The sequence below is a fragment of the Malaclemys terrapin genome, chromosome 13 (genome assembly GCF_027887155.1).
Source record: "Malaclemys terrapin pileata isolate rMalTer1 chromosome 13, rMalTer1.hap1, whole genome shotgun sequence".
Classification (NCBI taxonomy): domain Eukaryota; kingdom Metazoa; phylum Chordata; order Testudines; family Emydidae; genus Malaclemys; species Malaclemys terrapin.
In genome coordinates, this window is record NC_071517.1 from 7,273,215 (window position 1) to 7,293,708 (window position 20,494).

The 20,494-nt window shown below is 37.9% G+C and overlaps 1 protein-coding gene across 2 annotated transcripts in view; it reads left to right on the top strand.

Moving 5' to 3' along the window:
* The window catches only part of PRKCA (protein kinase C alpha), a 313,637-nt gene that overhangs the window by 116,194 nt on the left and 176,949 nt on the right, over positions 1–20,494 (top strand). For both annotated transcript variants that reach the window (XM_054046940.1, XM_054046942.1), the window contains exon 3: positions 18,045–18,127. In XM_054046940.1, the coding sequence (XP_053902915.1) occupies positions 18,045–18,127 (83 nt within the window). The remainder of the gene's footprint in view (positions 1–18,044; positions 18,128–20,494) is intronic.

Genomic DNA, 20,494 nt, shown 5'->3' on the forward strand with positions numbered 1-20,494 from the left:
TCCCTAAAGGAGTTTCTCCTCTGAGTTCAACTGATAAGATTTGTATCTTCTGTGGTCTTACTTTACACTTGGCAGTGGTGAGAAATACACAGTAGCCAGTGCATTACAAATGAGGGGAGAAAGGTGGACTGGCAGACGCTTCCAACTAATGAAAGGTCAGCTCATTAGCTACTTAATTAAGTAGAGCAGAGAATGGCTGTGTAGCTTTCGTCCTTGGAGGGGAGGCAGCAAGTAAACTTGTTTTGATACTGTAGGCCTCAAAGCCAACCCTCTGTTCTAAGTATAATACATAACTCTTTTTTCTACTACAGAAGGTAATTCTTTTTCCCACTGTAGGAGTTATGTAGGAGTTTCATATCTAGCAAGCTAGTTTATTGGGATGTTTATGGTACATGTAGTGACTAACCAGAAGACTGAAGGTGAATATGTACTGGGCTTTTGAAATGAGGTGGTCTTAGGTATGTTTTCTGTAGCAGTAAGATGACTGGCAGTCTTTGTTCTAAACTGTACGTTACAGGGCCAGCTACACTGTTAGCATTTGACAAATAAGGTAAAGATTTAGCCAATACATATGTTACCCAGTGAGTTAAATTGTTGGGATCTGAGCATTTCCAGCTTCTTTGATTATCCGGAGGCATATTCCAGCAGCAGCTGGCAGTTCTGAATGAGGCCAAGTTTTGGTTTCAGCTGACAAAGGTCAGAAGCATAAACAGTTTCTCAAGGTCTAATACTGGAGGGGTGTAGGATTGCTGTAAGCTTAGGATAGATATTAATGAACAGTTTAAGGTGCTATTAAAATGCTAGGTGCAACCCAAGACCAAATGAACTGTTGCGAAAGTCAGAAAAGGCTACGCAGTAATATCAGTCTGATTAAGATGCAAGACACAAAACTCTATCTGATGACGTTTGAAGTACTAAAATGTAAAGAAAGATGCTTGATATAAATTTGCAGGAGTCTTGATTAAAATATTGGTGATAAATGAAGGTAATTTGCACAATTAAAGTAGCAACTGAGGGAAGAAAAGATGTAAAGGAATATTGAGTAAAAAAAATATTAGGGAACTTGTGATAAGAACAAATGGGTATGGCTGCCTTGGGCAATAATAATTAATAACCAGACATTTAGAAAGTCTTAAATTGTATAGTCTTATTTCATGCCATCCTTTGCTAGACCTTCTCTAACTTATTTATCGAATCACATGGGAAATAAATACTATGTATTTTGTTGAAGTATAATAAAGGTCAAAATAACAAATTGTTATGGTAGTTATTATTTTTAAATAACACAATATACCAAAACATTAAAAAATATTCAGTATTTGTCTTCCATCACTTACTACTGATGTTATGTCTTTGCCTTTCTTATGCCGATGTTTCACATGGTCTCTGTTAAGGGAAACATGCATCATATAGACCTGAGATTTATTCTTTGGGGAACTTATTCTTTTGGATTGCTTTTGAAGAGGGGAGTTTTAATGGTGAATTAGAATTATTCTGCACTTATATCTTTATTTGAGAATTGAAAAGAGGCTGAAAATATAATGGTTAATATATAATGATACTCACGTTTACTTTAAAACTATAATAATTTCTCAACCTTTTTTTGTTAATTATTGTAACACTGTCCCTATTTTCATAGACTTATAACTCTCTAATTAATTTCATACCGAAACCTTTCTTTCCAAGAATGAGGGCCATATGTTACCATTATAGAAAATGTTTTTTGTTTCCACATTAATCAGTGGTTTCAGAAGTTGGTTTTATGTTCCATATAATTTTAATACTAGTCTCCTAAGAGTGAACTCAGAAATTATTCATAAAGAAGTTAGTTATCCATATGTACTACTTACACAACAGTTTCACTTGTAACACTAGTTTTGGGTTCAAGGCTTGGAGGCATTAATTATTGAATTCGTGCGGCATTGAAGTGGGATTTAAGTGGCGCGTGCGTGTGTGTGTGTGTATATATTCATACACGCATACACTTGATTTCACACTGCAAAAAAAATCATTTTTATTTTTTATTGGAATTGTGTATTAACAGGTGGTTCTATTCTAATTTTCAGTGATCAGTCTGAGAATTAAAACATTTCTTATTTGAAAGTATTGAGTATTTTGCTTGCAGTGATGCTGATTGCTTTTTTCCCCGGCTTACAAAGATAACATGTAAGCAGGACACTGGGAGAGAGTTGTGCATCATCTCCATAATGACTTGTTAATTCAGTACATATTTGATTAAATCAAATTAATTAGTCTATTATGATTACCCAACTGTTAGTTCAGATAATCCTAAACACAGGCTACTGTGCTACATCTGGAAATTGATTTAAATGAGTAGTCTTAATAGAAGCTTACTATGCATTTTTGAAAGAGAGTGCACTTAAACCTTCCATATAAAAGTATTTATGGGAGTGTTAGTCTGATAGTTGATTTTACTTATGTGCACTACACTTTATTATGATGACCTCTTTCTATGTTGCTTATTGATGTCTTTACTGATCGTTTTCCAAGTACGGTCCACTCCACTGAAGTGCATTAAAGGTCACCTCTTGATATTCTTACTCACTGCTTCCTCAGTTCTTTCTTGTGCAAACTTCAGTGGGAGTTTTCTATTTGTGAGGGGTGTGTGTGTGTGTGAGTGAGAGAGAGCGCGAGAGAGTCCTCACCCCAGGTGCTAGACTAATATCATTGAAACCGATAGATGGAATGCGTCATGGCAATAAGAGATTCTTCCTACATTGCCCCAACACTATCAGCCATAATATAGAAGGGAGAGAATCAGATCAATACAATACAATTCCTTGGTGGTAAAGTAGAAGCTGTCCACTAGGAACTAGAATGAGACTACAAATGCTTCATAAAAATCCACTTAATAGCTAATGTGCCTAATGGATCCTTTGTAATATGTGGAACACCTGTACAATTTGGATTCAGTCCAATTCTTCCTTATATTTGGCTGATTCTCCCTGCATATTTTCCTGGATCATTCCACTTTGTGTTGTTTCCTAGTTGATTATTCATCATGTTCTGGAGTGTCACTGATAGATTCTGTTGGTTATCCATAAGCTGCTTGAGTTGTTGCCTGAGCATAGATCAACAGTCATTGAGAAGACTACTAAGCAACTCTATTAGTTAACAAACTACAGCTTTTCTTTAAGGCAATCCTCAAGACCCTAAAATAGGATTTCCTATAAGGGGCCATCGGTTGTGATGGGGATCCTTTTGGACAGTAGTGACCATGTACTTTTTGGACAAAAGAGGAATTGATCCATCCATTTTGGATGCTCTGTAGAGGAATTAGCTGTTTTAGAGAGAACTTTTAAACACAGCATAAAAAATTAATGGATTTAACAATTGTAATGAGATATAACACGAAGATAACATATTAAGATATGTGGGCTAAAAAACTCAGTTTTATGAGGGACCCTGGCAAGAACATTTCTCATGATTTTTTTTTTATTTATTTAGCCTGTTGTTTACTGAGAAGAAGCTGTTTTTGGCATTTTTAATAAAAATTAAAACAATCAGTGGTGTATCATGGACAAGTTTATTGTTCCTGACATACTATTTATCCACTAAGTATACAAGCCATATTTGCTGGTAATACGATGAACATATTGATTTGCTTTCAAGAGAATGTCTGGCTTGTCTGCTAGATCCCTTGAAAGGGTGTCAGGTTAGTGCTTATCCATATAATGCGTCTTTAAGCTGTATGGGACATCCAAGGTTACACTTCATCATGCGATCTCCTTGGTTTCCTTGGAAGGAAAAAGTAATTTCAGGGGGCCGTACTCAGAAGGGACATGGTGTAACTTTCATCTTCAGGATCGCTCAGTGTGTGAATTGCACCAGCTTACCACCTTCTTCAAAGCTATTGTGGCAGTGTTGCTAAAAAAGCCATTAACACAACTCAAATCCAGTGAGCCTGTAAGAAACCTGAGAACCCTGCCCTTTACCCTTGCTGCAGTTAACTAAATGTCCACACTTGACCCTGTAGAATCAAATAAATTAAAATGTCCTATAACACGTACAACAGATTTGAAAGAAAAAAAAATCAGGGAAGCATTATGTCATGTCACAGGCAATATAAAACTATTTCTTAACACATTCCAAAGATTTACCAGTAATAATTAAAAACATGTAAATGCAAATCCCCAAATATAATTGATTTATAAAATAGATGCAAATTTCCTGAACATGATAAAGATCTTTGAGAAGGAGGATAAAGAAACTACCAGAAATGTCTGGCAAAATGTGTGATGATTTCATAACAATTTCTCAAGTTGTTTAGAGGTAGAGTTGGCGCTAAGTAGTGTAGGAGCTCAGGCTGGCGGGAAAGCATTCCATAGCCAAATCAGTTCCCTTCCAGTGATGTTGTGGTTCCTGAGAAACAATTAGTTAAAGATTGTGCAATCTTTTTGATGTAGGTGTTCTTGCAGCATCTCCAAAGGTAGGTCACAACTGCTACAGAAGTAAGCAGTTGTCAAAGCAGACAAAAAATCTGATTCTTTTTTTGACTATAATGAAGGATGTGAAGAAACTACCCTCCCACATGACTGCTTATGCAAGCCTAAATCAAGCTATTCTTTTCACTAGAGAGGGAAATTGGAAGTCAAAAATATCTTTGGTTCCTAAAATGTGCCTCAGCTGTGAGTAATATTAATAGCAATTCTAGTCAGTGATCTTTCAATAAGTGAAACAAACTACCCAAATGATAATTGCAGGATTCATTGGGATTTAGACAGATTAGCAGACTAGGCTATCAAGTGGACAGTATTCATTGAGCTAGAACCTCAGCTGGTATAAAATCAGCCTAGCTCAGCTGAAGTCAGTGAAGCAATGCCAGTTTACACCAGATGAAGACCATGCCCAAAATATCTAACTCTACCATGCAGGAAATGCAAACAATAGAAACCATTACTGCATAGAATGATGTTATGTGGAAAAAACAGCTGGTGAAAGACTGAAGTGTGCTTAGTAAGAGCTTTTTGAAGTCAGACAGTGTAAGGCTGTGAATAAGGCTAGTAGGGAACATCAGTGAGGTCAAGAACTATAAACTGAAATTAAATAAAAACGTACCTTAAAACACCCTACTCAGTTCTTGCTTCTTCCTGAAGCTGAAGGACTTTTTATGTATTGGAGAAGGGAAAGAGAACTATTAGAACCTCCTCAGAAAATGAGCTGTTATGAAACTTTGAGGGAATCAAGTTTGTATTTCCACAGAATTCGGGGAGTCTAGTGAATAAATTGCAAACCAGTAAAAATCTGGGAAGACCTTTATTTAAGAACAACGAGGAGTCTGGTGGCACCTTAAAGACTAACATGGCTATCCCTCTGATACTTCTTTTAAGACTTGTTTTAAGATTTTTAAGATAAGGAGATAAAAAATGCAGAAAACAAATCTTGATTGCTATGTATATTTAGCATTATAATAAATTATTATTATTTCACTTTGATCTGCTTGCACATTGAAAGTAACATGCTTTATTTTAAGGCTACCATACTGAAATAGAGGAATGATCTTTCTTTGCTGGAACTTAAAATTACGAAAGTGATAGATTCCTAGTGTAGTGAAAAAAAGCAGAATGTAAAGAGGAAAAAATTTTGTGGAAGGTATTCAGACACCATGGTGATGGGAAACCTTATAAAAACCTAGATAGAATAAGTGTGAGATACTTGCTTTATAGATGGTGCTTTATTCAGATCCATAAAATGGTTTGGGTTATGAATGTGAAATATCCAGCGTATTCATGCTTGCTTAGAACTTATTATATGTACCACATTTTAATAAAATGATGATGTTGGTTTCATTTTGAACATTACACTAGAACTTTTAAAAATAATTCAGTACAAATAACTGTTTCTCAAAGTAAACTCTCTCAAGTTCACTGTTGTTGTTTTTTTTTGTATCAGCACTTGTGGAGGGCATATGATCTCTGTTGTGTGACAGGTTATAAGATAATAAAGGGAAAGTGAATTCTAGTTTAGTCATCCATGTTGGCTACACTAGACGCGATAAATTGATCCCCGATAGATCGATTGCTACCCACCGATCCGGCGGGTAGTGAAGACGTGCCCTTATACAATATACTTTATCTACACTGGGAAAATGAATAGTGTTTTAAAATATATTAACTAGCAGGCTAATTAAAATATGTTAATTAAACATGTTAATCCCCTAGTACAGAAAAACAGTTATATTTAATGATATAACTATGCTCAGCCAATGCATTTTTAATGCCACTCATATATTGAAAAAGGTTTTAAAAAAAAAAAAACCCTGTCCACCATCCCTTTCGAACCACTTTGGAAATGACTGCACTACACTGTACCTTAAGTGGGGGGGCCCATTGTCCAGCTTGCTGGGGGGAGTGGTGATAGCACTTTTCGGGCAAGGGAGGGGGAGAGGCTCAGAAGCTGCTGCAAAAGGGGGGGAGTTGGTCAGTGTGGCAAAATACCAGGTTTGCCATGGGCATCATGCTAGTCGCTCATCTGGAAAGGAATTTTTCCCTCACCATTAGATTGGACTAGGTGGAGTGGGGGGTTTTCACCTTCCCCACAGGGTGCAGGGAGGGCTTTGTTACAGGGAAGGGAATGTCACAGTTAATTACGTAAGTGTGGGGCGGATGTCCGATGCAGATATGCATTAAGGAAGATGTACAGTAACCAGATAAATGGCTTGGTAAAGGACTTAAAAGGAGGTGTTTGTTAAAGGAGCGGAACTGGGGAGGAGTGCGGTTGGTACTCCTATGACTGGTACAGCAGGGAGCCAAGCCCCCTTTCTTATAGCCCACCTTAACCTTAGTTCAAGGGGTGGCGATGGTAAGGACCCGGCAATGGGTTGGCTGGGGGACCTGGATGGAAAAAGGTGGGGGGAAGGGCTGATGGAAGCCTGCCATTGAGATATTGAATGAATATGGAGCTACCTGCACTGTGCAGTTTTATCTGCCCACATCTAATAATAAAGTTGTGGCCTGATTAATTTTGACTCATTTTATGGTTTTAATCTAAGTGGATGGTGTGGAATTTTTTGTTGACACTCTAATCACCAATTTTATACTCTTGTTCCTCTTAAAAAAAAATCATTACAAAGTATATGAAACAAAATATGTTAAATATTTATCAGTAAATTGTCTTATTAGCTTAGTGTCAACAACAACAACAACAACAACCCCTTAGACCTAGGACTGGTAGTTAAACTTTAGCGTTTTATACGAACCGTAAACTAGATATTAAACTGATGTCATAGATACATAAACGTTAAAAGTAGGGGCTGTTATGATCATCTAATCTGACTTCTCTATAACACAGGCCAGAGAATTTCACCCAGGGATTCCTGCATCAAGCCCAAAATTTGTAGCTGAGCTAGTGCATGTCTTTTAGAAAGATATGCTCTCTTGAGAAATGCATGTCAAATGCTTTCTGAATATTCTGTTGATTCAATTAAATGTTTTGATAATGAGCAGCTTGTGTTTTGAATGCGTTTAGCAGATCTGATCTTAAAAGGTGTATGTTGTGAATCACAAACAAATTGTTGTGTAAATCAAATCCTGTGCTTTTTTTTTTTTTTTTTTGTACTGCATTGTTAGGGTGACCAGATAGCAACTGTGAAGAAACGGGATAGGGGGAGGGAGGATAATAGGCGGCTATATAAGAAAAAGTCCCCCAAAACAGGACATCTGGTCACCCTATGCATTGCGGAAGTACATATTGGCCTCCAAATGTATGCTGTATTTTTTGGTTTTTCATTTATTTTTGTTTCTCGAGCCTTATATTTTCATAGTATTTCCTAAGTATGATAAATATATTATCTCCAACTTTATTCCACATCCATGAATGGCTTGGTGGAAAAGGCAGATGAAAATGTCTCATCTCATATAAATAGCCAGAGACATTTTTAGATTTTTTTCAGGTTCCAGGTTAATTGCATTGGCAGCAAAAAATCAACCAACCAAAATAAACAAAACGAACAACAAAAGAATGTAGGGAGGGAAAAAATTCTTTCAACACAACATAAAATCATGAATTTAGTGAATAAGCTCTCTTCCTTGTTTGTTTTTCAGAGAGGTTACGTTGTTTTCTTTTTCTCTGTCAAAATATTAGCTGTTTTCATCATGCTTTAAAAACCGCTCATGTTCTTTGGGATTGAAAGTGATTCTTCTTTGCCTTCCAGGAGGCTATTTTATCTAGCTCTTAGTTGACTTGCATGGTTAAAGGAACAAAGTTCTGAGTTATAATATGCAGAAGAAAATTTCCCAATACTTACTGTCTGATGTAGGGGTGGGGAACCTTTTTTCTGTTGGGGGCCATTGACCCACAGAGAAAAATCAATCGTTGGCCACACCCAGCCCCGTGGGGGTGAGGGGGGAGAGAAGAAGCTCAGGGCTTCCCCCACAGTGGGGTGAGCCAGTGCTCGTGGCTCCAGCCCTGCACGTGGGGTGGGGTGGGGTGTGCGGAGGCTCACGGCTTCCTCTGGGCTGGGGCCAGAAATGAGGGGTTCAGGAAGTGGGTTCTGGACTGGGGTTGGGGTGCGGGAGGGGGTGAGGTTCTGGCTGGGGGTGGGGCTGAGGCCGAGGGCTTGGAGTGTGGAAGGGGGTTCCGACCTGGGGTAGGGGTTGCAGTACAGGTGGCGGTGCGGGCTCTGGGAGGGAGTCAGGGTGCGGGAAGGGGGGTTTCGAACTGGGGCAGGGGATTGGGGGTGCAGATAGTGTGAGGCTCTGGGAGGGAGCTTGGGTTTGGGAGGGAGCTCAGGGCTTGGGGTTGGAGTGTGGGTAGGGGTGCAGGGTCTGGGAGGGAATTAATGTGCGGCAGAGGGCTCTGGCCAGGTGGCGCTTACTTGAGGCGGCTCCCAGACGGCAGAGCTAAGGCAGGCTCCCTGCCTGCCCTGGCTCCGCGCTGCTCCCGGAAGCGGCAGGCGTGTCCAGCCCCTAGGCGGAGGGGCGGCCAGGGGCTCTGCGTGGTGCATGCTCCCCACCCGCAGCTCCCCTTGGCCGAGGTGAGCTGCGGAGCTGGCACGGGGGGCGGGGGCAGCATGCGGGGCTTCCCTGATCATTCCTCTGCCCCGGAGCTGCAGGGGGAAGCGGGGGCGCTGGCACTCAGGGCTTCTGGCCTTCGGCGTGGGGACTTGCCACAGGCCAGATTAAATTAAGCAGTGGGCCGGAGGTTCCCCACCCTGGTCTAATTGTAATGCTCAGGTGAATGCCAGGCTGTCCCACTTCGAAGCTAATGGTAAAAGGGATAATACTGGATTTTTTACTACTGTACAGCTCTGGCACCCTTCTTTGGGTCTCTATCTCTTGTAGCACCAGGCTAGTGGGTGTCTGATAAATTTGAACCTCATAATCCCATCTGATAGCTAGGAGCAAGAAAAGAGCAGTTTCTTCAGGCTCTTCTCGCCACCCTTTCTAACCCAGTCCCCAACAGGCATTACCCATCACTTCCTGGGTGGGTGAAGAGTGCTACTTTACACCTCTCCTAGCCTGCAGTTTTAGGTCATGTCCCTGTAAATACTTCGTGTGCAGAAGTTTTCAGACTGGAGAGCCGGCCCCCCCCTGGGGGGGGCATGGAATGTATTCTGGGAGGGGTAGGATGTGAGAAGCTTTAGGGGGGGAAATTGGGATATGATAGAGGTCTATAAAATCATGACTGGTGTGGAGTGAGTAAGTAAATAAGGAAGTGTTATTTACTCATAACACAAGAACTCACCAAATGAAATTAATAGGCAACAGGTTTAAAACAAACAAAAGGAAATATTTCTTCATACAATGTACTGTCAACCTGTGGAACTCTTTGCCAGAGGATGTTGTGAAGGCCAGGACTGTAACTGGATTAAAAAAAGAACTAGATAAATTAATGGAGGTTAGGTCCATCAATGGCTATTAGCCAGAGTGGGCAGGGATGGTGTCCTTGGCTTCTGTTTGCTAAGCTGTTGGAAGACAGGATACTGGGCTAGATGGACCTTTGGTCTGACCCAGTATGGCCATTCTTATGTTCTTACTGTGCACATTTTACGAACAGCAATGAATAACTAGCAAAAGCTGATTCCTCCAGACATATCAGGTCCTCAGGTGGCGCTGTGCCTTTTGACAGATTCTGTTAAGCTTTCATCACATTATACAGAGTTGTTGCTATCTGTATGTTAATCCATTTGCTATGACAAGGTGTGCACATTTAATTTTAAGCGTCGACCACGATAGCAGTTTTGCTTTTGATCTTATTACAATGGATCGTTGGCTTTGTTTGAATCAATGCCTTACTGTTTTAATATTTAGTGAGAGTGGCATTTTTTTATTGGTATATATATATTTGTGTGGTGGGGTGGGGGTCGTAAACTACTGCAGACACAAAGAAGGGGTGCATGATCAAATACGTTTGAGATGCACTGCTCTGTGTATGCCTCTGTTCTTGCTCATATAAATCCTAAGGCCTGGTCTACACTGGGAGGGGAGGGGGCGCGGGGGGGGGTGTCGATGTAAGATACGCAACTTCAGCTACGGGAATACCGTAGCTGAAGTCGACATAGCTTATTCCGACTTACCTCCTGTCCTCACGGCGCGGGATCGACGGCCGCAGCTCCCCTGTCGACTCTGCTACTGCCGCTCGCTTTGGTGGAGTTCCGGAGTCGACGGGGAGCGCGTTCGGGGATCGATTATATCGCGTCTTAACGAGACGCGATATATCGATCCCCGATAAATCGATCGCTGCCTGCCGATACGGCGGGTAGTCTGGACGTACCCTGTGTGAAAGTGCTCTAATAGTTGCCAATTTCACAACTGCCTACAGGAGATTCCCAATACCGCCAGTGAACCAAGACCAGTTTTCACACTGGTATAGCTTAAACAAGCAATGAGTAGTAGCAGAGACCCTTGTAATTTTCAGACCTAGAAAGACAACACAGCAATAGTTGACACTTATTTCATATTTGAAGGATTAGGGCCCAGTTCCTCAATTCACTGAACATGGGTGCACAGTTGTGTCTCCGTGGAATCCTAGTGACTTCAGTAAGGCTCTGTATGCAGAGAAATGCAGGATTGGGGCTTTTATAACCAGGAGGTCTAGAAATGTTGTTGTTATTAAATGAAAGCTTAGATTCTGCAAGCTGCTGCTGACCTCACTGATGAGTAGACACATCCTGGCTCTACAGCATTTGCAGTTTTAGAAGTACAGTGCTTCTGATATTTTGGTTTCTTATTTTTAGGCAAGTAATGTTTCATTTTAAGAAGTAAATTAATTTTTTGTTGTTTATGAAAATTATCATGAATTTCTAGAATCATTTGACTTTTTCTGAATTCATGCATTCAAGGGGGCAGGGGCACAGGCCCTACCTGCCTCTGCTTGCTGGTCTTCTGGTGAATTGGAAGGCTGTTACTTACCTACACAGTTTGGTATATCTATTTGCAATTAGCAGGAAAGCTTGGTCTATCACTAGGTTCCCCGTTAGTGGTCTGCTGCACCAATCTATTCATGCCTCTCTTTTCAAGTGGGACAAGGTGGCCTATTTTTCCCACTCTCTCTGCTAGGACATGATAACCGTTTTACTGAGGTTCTGTTGAGTTGCCACTTAAGTTCTCTGCTGCCTTATGTATGCTTGGTGCTTTAAAAGGGCCAGTTTCACAAAGCTGAAAACAAGTAGGAGCCAGATCAGCTGAGAGGAATAGTTTAATCAGAAAAATGTAAATGATAATAGGGAATTGTTTTAAGAATGCTTTACCCCAAAATGCCCCAAAAGCAATAGACCCACAATCAAGGGAAAAGGCCATATTGGTTAAAAAACTGACCTGGTTTAAAGGGGAAGTGAAGATAGCTAAAATAATAAATAATTATTGCTAAAAAATAATATATAATGACTAGAAGAAAGGGAAAGCTGATAGTAGTGAATATAAATCAGAAGTGAGGAATTGTAGACAATCGCTAAAGGAAGCAAAAGGACACAAGGAGAAATCTATGACCAGAATAGTCAGGGTCAATAAGGAGTTTTTTAATAACATTAGCAACAAAAAAAAAAAATCCTAATAATGGTATCAGTCCATTAATATATATAAATAGTAGAATTAGCATTGATAAATACAAAAAAGGCAGATGTGTTCAATAAATATTTCTGTTTTATATTTGGGAAAAAACAGATGATGTAGTCCTATCATATGATGTTGATACTCTTTCTATTCCACTAGTACATCAGGAGGTACTAAAGTGAGACATTTGAAAATCAGCTGGTCCAGATAACTTGCATCCAAGAGTTTTAAAAGAGTTGGCTGAGGTGCTTGCTGGACCACAAAGCCTTGGAACAATGAGGATGTTCCTAAGACTGGAAGAAAGCTAATGTTGTACCAATATATAAAAAGGATAGACATAGCGACCTGGGTAATCATAGGTCTGTCAGTCTGACATTGATCCTGGGCAAGATAATGGAGCAGCTAATATGGGACTTGATTAATAAAAGACTTAAAGAAGAGTAATATAATTAATGGCAATCAGCACAGATTTATGGAAAATAGATCTTATCAAACAAGATTTTTTTAAATGAGATTACAAATTTAGATGATAAAGGTAATAGTGCTGATGTAAACAAGGATATTTATAAAGTGTAGAGGGTTCAGAGAATAGCCATGAGAATGACTGAAGAATTAGAAAACATGCCTTTTGGTGATAGACTCAAGGAGCTCATTCTGTTTAGCTTAACAAAGAGAATGTTGTAGGAGTGACTTGATTGCAGTCTGTAAGTACCTACATGGGGAACAAATATTTAGTAACAGGCTCTTCAGTCTAGTAGAGAAAGCTATAACATGATCTAATGTTTGGAAGTGGAAGCTAGACCAGTTCAGACCGGAAATAAGATGTACATTTTTAACAGTGAGGGTAATTAACCAGTGGAACAGTTTACCAAGGATCATGATGTATTCTTCATCACTGGCTTTTTTAAAATCAAAATTGGATGTTTTTCTAAATTATATATGCTCAAGGAATTATTATGGGGGGAATTGTATGGCCTGTATTATACAGGACATCAGCCTAGATGATCACAGTGGTCCCTTTGGGCCTTGGAATCTATGTATCCATGGCCTAGCTTACAATATAATGTTGTGAAATCCCTCTCTCTGTTCTCATGAGAACTGTTAAATTTGTGGCAGTTAATGAGAGCATGACTCGTTACCCGGTATTCCCAAATCTCAAAGTTATAGAGCTGGATTGAATTAATGAAGTACAGACCAAAGGCAGTCACTGTTCTAGCAAAACTTGCCCCCACCTCCTTCATAAATTTCAGTTTACCCTTCATTGCTCTGTTTGTCATCCAGATTAATTCTTTTCCTACCATATGTTTTTTCCAGGACTGATCTTGAACTCGTTATAAAACTAAAATTGTATTCTTTTCACTGTTAACCTTCTGTACATGTTCTATCAATTGTAACTCTGCGGCTTTTCAAAATGAGCTAGATTTTGATAAATTAAACTTTTTCATTTAAACAGAAGGTATATACACTGCTTTTTGTTTGTATTTTGTCCTCAGAAAAAAACATTCTACTTCTTTAGAAATTATTCAAATGTTAGTCTGGGCATTCTAGAAATGCTCAGCTAAAAACCAATCATAACGTATGTGCAGGGTGCCATTACTTAGCATTTAATACATATGAAACATTTGTTTGTTTTTCTTACAGCTCTACAACGGATCCCAGAAAAATACTGTTTTCTGAGATAAAAAACTGAACCTGATTATTTTATTTTAACATGCAAATATAATATACAATAGATTTTTTTCTATTACTAAAGACATTGAAGTCCAGCTATTACGCTGCTATAGAGAGTACCATCTCCCCCCTAATTTATGATGACATTTAATTTAATCTATTCCAGACAGGAGAGTTCATGTAAAAAAACATAAATTATAGCAAAGTTCAAAGCATAATAATAAATTTAACTCTTTTTATTTCAATACCGGTAAAAGAATTTATACCCTTTTATTAAATGCAATTGAAGAGAATGTTGTGTTAAATGGTAACATTTTGACACTTTCATCTATGAGAAACTGTTTGTACGATATACAAATACATCACCAACCTGAAGCCCCTGTCCTAAAAACATTTATGCATTTGAGAAACTTTATGCACCTGAACAGAATAATTGAGTTGAATGAGGCTGCTGATTATACGTAAGTGTGTGCAGGATCATGATATAAGTCTGCATATTAATGGAAAACTTTGTTCAATAAAAATGAAGTAGCATTAGAATTGTAATGTCTAATACAAACTTAATTGGTCCTATATGTATGAATAAACATGTCAGTCCCTTGACTACATATTGAAAATATACTGTAAACATACCCTACTTATTGGGTATGTATCCTATTTTGTGTGAGGAGACAGAAAACCATTACAAGCAATGCGTTCTTTTGCATTGTGATAATCCTCTTAGTCTTAAATGTGCTAATGCATTTTCAATAGACTTTGCACTCCCTGCACATAAGTCAAGTTGCACATTGATTTATGACTCTGAAAATGAACTTCAACAAGTGAAATATGTTTTTAAGATGACACATTTAAAACATGTGGGATCTTTAGCAACAGAGCAATTGTACTTCCTTAAAACCAAAAGGTAGTGGCCTACTGAAAGATTTAATACTTCAACTTCTTTGTACTTATCTTTCACTGTTCATTTCCATGTAAAGTGCAGTATTCAGACACGTTACATCCTTTGTGACAGAATGGATTGCATTTGTCTAGTTTGCCCTCAAAGCATACAGAGATCACTGACTGCTAGAAAACTTTTTTTCTCAGTACTCATTTATCTTTTTTTTGTACCATTTTATTTCACTTCTCTGAATTGAATAAAATTATAGCTCTGTGTATGTGCACTGATGTAGGTATGGTAATGTGGAACTTTCATTAGTGATGTTATAGATCTGCTATAAAAATAGAGCTGGCAAACTGTTAGAGAACATTAGTCCTCAAGTGATGCAGTTTTGCTAACTGCATATTAAAATTAATGTTTGCAATATTGTTGTAGCCATGTTGGTCCCAGGATATGAGAGAGACAATGTGGATGAGATAATATCTCTTACTGGACCAACTTCGTTTGGTAGAAGAGACAGACAAGGTTTCGAGCTACGCGGAGACTTGGTCAACAAACTGCCAAATTCATCATTGGTGTAACAGTTGAAATCCATACAAAATGAAGCTGCATCAAGGATGAATTTATCACATTTTGCTAACTAATCACTACATGGATGCTTGACTTCCATGCCCATAATAGGCAGTGGTATTAAGTAACATTTACACATTTGATGTTAAATACTGCATGATATTTTGTGGGTACTGTGGCTTCCTCTTTACTGAAAACAGTTGTAGCTATCTAGTAACTCCTATTATCACTACCGCGATATGCTATCATAACATGGTCTCTTTTGCCACTATAATACATTTACTGTACTACAGTCTGTCCTACTCTAAGATACAGATAGTAACCATTCTTTCAGCTGTAAAGGACCACAGGACATATTGTTGATTTGATGTTCTATCATTTTGTAAGTGGTTACTTGTTTTCACATTGTTGACACGGCAGTTAGCGTTTTGTATTTTACATTATCTGATCATGTTTAATTTTGCTTAAATTTTGATGATTATTATGATACATATTGAGGCGCTGCACTTGATTGCTGATGAAGCTGAAAGGATTTTATAGGAATATGGTAATAGACCTTATTGAACCCTTGGCTGCAAATAGCCAAGTGGGACTAGAAAACGTATTTCTGTGTATCAAATTACTTCAGTAAATTTTACGAATCGGCTGTATGCATGTTGACAACTTTTGAATGCATGAAGAAAGCAATTTACTGTTTATTCATGTGTGTCTTGCAGCATAAAGGCCATCACAGATAAATTGTCGTGAAACTCGTTCTGATGAAAAGTTACATATTGAGATTGTAATTTTATAGTCTTGAAGTATGTTATGTCTTTGAAAATAGCAATGAGGACTGATGATCAAGTATATTATTCTCATTACTGGTGTTGACAGTTTATGCATCATCCAACCTAAAGAATATAATTAAGCATGTAATATCTCTTTGCGTATTATACAGTATTTATAACTTCTAATGTGTCTAACATTTATGGGTTTTTCAGATAACCACAGAGATCTTTTAGATTTCTCCTTCTGTCAGAGACTGATAGAGATTTACAACTGTAACTCAGCTTAATGACATGTCTTGCCTCAGAATAGATTAATAAGTGGCACTGGCCACTTCAAATAGTGCACCTTTGTGGGGTACGACTTGTGGGGGACAAAAGCTATGCTCCCTCTTGGACAATTCCTGTCGCCTGTAAAAGGCGGCAAAATTGATTGTTGTGGGCAAAGAAAGGCTCTGCAAGGAGGAAATAAATCCTTTTCCTGCTTCAAATACACATCTCCTTAAACCCATGAGTACTTATTAGAAGGCCACATACATACCTGTTGGCAGTGGCGAATTTTCAGGAGAAGTGTGGGGAATGTCTGAAGTGGAGCCAACAATGGCCATGTTTATGTCCCATGAGACACGCCAACTGCCTACATGAAATACATGAGAAGCTAAATTAGGAAAAAGTAAATACTCACTTGCATTTAAGTTTTGAAAAAGCTCTTCATTATTGTATTTAACGTGACAAATCCTGATCCAGTTTGCCAATCAACAGTTATGTGACTTTTAGTCCAAGTGCGCATTTAAAGAGTCAAAGTTACTTTAAACTTTAGGCTTAACAAAAGTTAACCACAGCAATGCAACAGTCATTTAAAAATATTTAAAATAATGCTCCTAACATAATTTTAAATAAGCAAAAACGTTATATCGTTGTAAACAGAGCACCAATCTTCACAGGGTAATGTCTATATTTCTGTATGCCCCAAAGTCCAGATTTTGAAACAAGTTACTTGGCTTGATAGTGTCCACTTACATAGTAGGGAAGAATAATTCCTGGGTAAAATGCTTTGGACTGTGTTATTCTGGCCTTTAAATTTGTGAATTCTCTTTCCATTCACTCTTTCTCCTCTTCCCACTTGCCCTGTCCTCACTCACCATATTTATAGGGAAAATTGTTTACAGAGCTATGACATCTCTGCATTTGTTTAGGATTTCCTCTATCTGTAACAAGGTAGAGCATTTTTGAGGTAGAATTGTCTGAAGTTTTTTTATGGCTTAAGTGTTACAAATAAGCTCCGTAGTTTCTTCCTGAATTATTAAGTAGTTGAATCTAATCAAGAACTTTCAGTCTGACATAGAATAAAATAGAGTGTAATCTATAAATAATGATTTAGAGGAGTTTCCTTACAAGTTGCACTGTCTAAAATGGTTCTAGCAGGATGTTTATTCAATGTGATGATGCTTAAATCAAAGTTACCAGAGAGAATACACTGACTGATGTAACATAACTAGTGTTTGCAAGTATATACACAAGAGAACCACCTTTTTCATAAGACTGCATGAACAGCAGTAATATCCTTGTAATTTTGTATTCACCTAAGGCGTGGAACATAAAAACATTAACATGTAACGATATAACTCCCTCAGGAAAATATTGGTTCTGACCAAGTGGCTGGGTTTTCCTTTGTTTAAAAGCTGTAAGCTATAGAGTAAAAGATATAAAGATTTGAGAAGAGGCCTGCTGAAAAGTCCAAGTGTTCCATAAAATAAAATGCCAACATTGGAAGATCTGCTGGGCCTATATTACATCATGTTATAGCAGGAGAAGTTTCTTTCAAATCTGTAACCAGATAATCCCTGGCTGCAAAACTGAAATAATATTATGTCCACAAGTCATTTTTGTAGCAGAGCAAACAGTGACTTTCATATACTTTGCAGTATTTCAAAAATGGACAAATTGTAATACCAGCACTAAACAGGTATACGCACATGTAAACATCACGGAGAATTGTCACTTTTTAATCCAAAGTATCCTAACTTTCTGAAGTTCCCTCCTCCATACACTGATTTCAGTGAAACTAAATTTGTTTCAACAGTAAAGATTTAGTAAATCTGTGCCACTCTAACTGTTGTTTCCCCTCCCCCTTTTTTTTTTAACTAGTTTGCTGTTTTGTGGTTCACAAGAGGTGCCATGAATTTGTTACGTTTTCTTGTCCTGGTGCAGACAAAGGGCCTGACACTGATGTAAGTACCTTAGAACGTGATGTATTTTGATGTTTTTTTTTTTTAAACTGTGTTGCTCCTAGCAGTAATGCCTCACTGCAAAGATCATCAAAATTGCCACTCTATAATAGAGTTTTAAGTTATTGGGAATAGAACAATATATTGAAATGAATATAAGGATGTATAGACTTGAAATATCCATTTTAGTAAGCAAAGCTGAGGTAAATATTGACCACATCATAACAGAGGGAAATATTCCCTCAAACAAAACAGGATGGTGATATGTTCACCCAAGCAAAAAGTCAATGTTTGTAGTATTATATGCACTATTTCTTGATGCAGGCAGTATCTCTGTTATGGCCATGCATTTTCAATACGTAAGAATTTTCCTTTTGAAATAACAAAATTAGAATTGGCTTGAGTTAGGGAGTGCTTTAAACTTGAGCTAGCTGGCCAATGGGGGAGAGGGGAGAGGTATGAATCAAAGCTCAGGTGCTCCTCATATTTGAGCAAGTAATGCAGTAGGGATACATTTACTCTGTGCTCCTAACACAATAACTCTGTTGCTGGAGTGTTATTTTGCAGTTGGCCATCTCATTCAAGCTATATAGATAACTCAAACTAACTCTGCAGTGAGGACGTAACTGTTGCAGGCTTCGGTTGTTGCAGACCTCAGTGATGTAGGGCTAACAGTAACTGGACTGATTTGTCACATAGCTCATGGTTACATGAAAATGTTCACTGTTTTTCGCATGGGAAGTGTGTGCGCACACATCTAAAATATCATTGTTGTCATCCTATGTAACTTTGTTTTTCAGAATAAAAGAGGGAAATGTCTTTTTGTAGTTTGCCATTTGTTATTAAAGAATGCAATCAACATAATATTAATCAAAAATAAATTTCATTCTTTGAGTTAAATATAAAAAGACAGTGTAAGGAAGTAATTTCACTTTATTAATCAGCAGTAATGAAAGGTGCAATTACAATTAAATTTATTTAAGCATTTATATATTTTCTTAGTTCTGAAATGGATGTGTTGTCATCACTTACAAATCTATAGTTTTATTCATTTGCCTCATCCCTTCTTTGGAAGGATGCAAATTTTGAGAGTCCCGTATCCTTTAGATATTCTTCTTAGTTTTACTGGTGAACAACTGAATAGGATGTCTTTCAAATGACACATTCAAATTAATGGGGTCTAAAATTTGGGATCAGTTAGAAAATGCTCCCTCTTTTTCATGTAAAGATTTTTCTCTGGCCTGTGGTATTTATTTCAAATCATTTTTTTCTAGCAACAACATATAAACAAATCTGTAATAAGTTTGCAGGAAAGATGCAGATGCCACATAAGAGGATGAGAAGTATGAATTTTAGCACATGCATCAGCAGTTAATAGTGATTAAAATTGTCACAGTAAATGATTAGAGCAGTATTGGACTTGAGATGAACCAACTGTTTGCTAAATATTTCAGAAGATGTTAACTGGATGGCTGAATCCAAACTTGTGGGAAATAATTTGCATAACTAGAAAGAAAATTTAAATATGGTAATTTTTACCAGCCTCATGAGCCCATTTCTTCGTATTGAACAGCGAAGAATGAGCCATTTGAAACTATTTTTAAAAATTAAAATGTTTGAAAAAAATTAGGCCTACTTTTATGTAGAAGCCAGTTTTATAACTCACTGTGCAATGGGGCAAAAAGTAATTTCATCATTGTTTTCCTAATCAGTAGAAACTTTAAAGGATCTTAATGTGGCCCTTTTTATAAATCACTTGATCACAAACTATTCTGTATTTCAAGGTGCTGTGCACATTTCATATTTACTGCACATTTTACATGTGTGAGTGTGTACATACATATTTATAAACACCAGAGAATTATTTAATAGTATATGGTACAGTCAAATATATTTTATGTTTTAGCCCCTGGTCCTGTGCTTTAAACTGCACAACTGCAACATGCTGCAGGAGAGGGATCTTGCTACGTATTTAGAGCAACACTGTCTGTAGTGTTAACACTAAGACCCCTGCTAGAAGTTCCATATTGGTGGTCCCCTGTCCCTGCATGGAACCACATAAGTTAGTGGGGTTCCAGATAGTTACAGGAGTCCGCCCTTGCAGAGCACATTACAATTTTGAAGATAGGTTAGTCTTCCTGAATTTTCCCTGTGTATTTAAAGTAGAACCTTGCTAATTTACAATTATGTAAAAACATCTTCCTCATCCCATTTCTCAGAAAGGATTCAGTCACTGAGTGCTGTGGTAAGGTTTTATATTACTAGGATATGGTGTGTTTTTTGTTTTTTACAATGTATGCTGTAATAATTATCAGTACATTAATTTCAATTACTGTATCTATGCTTCATAAATGAAAATTACTGAAATAA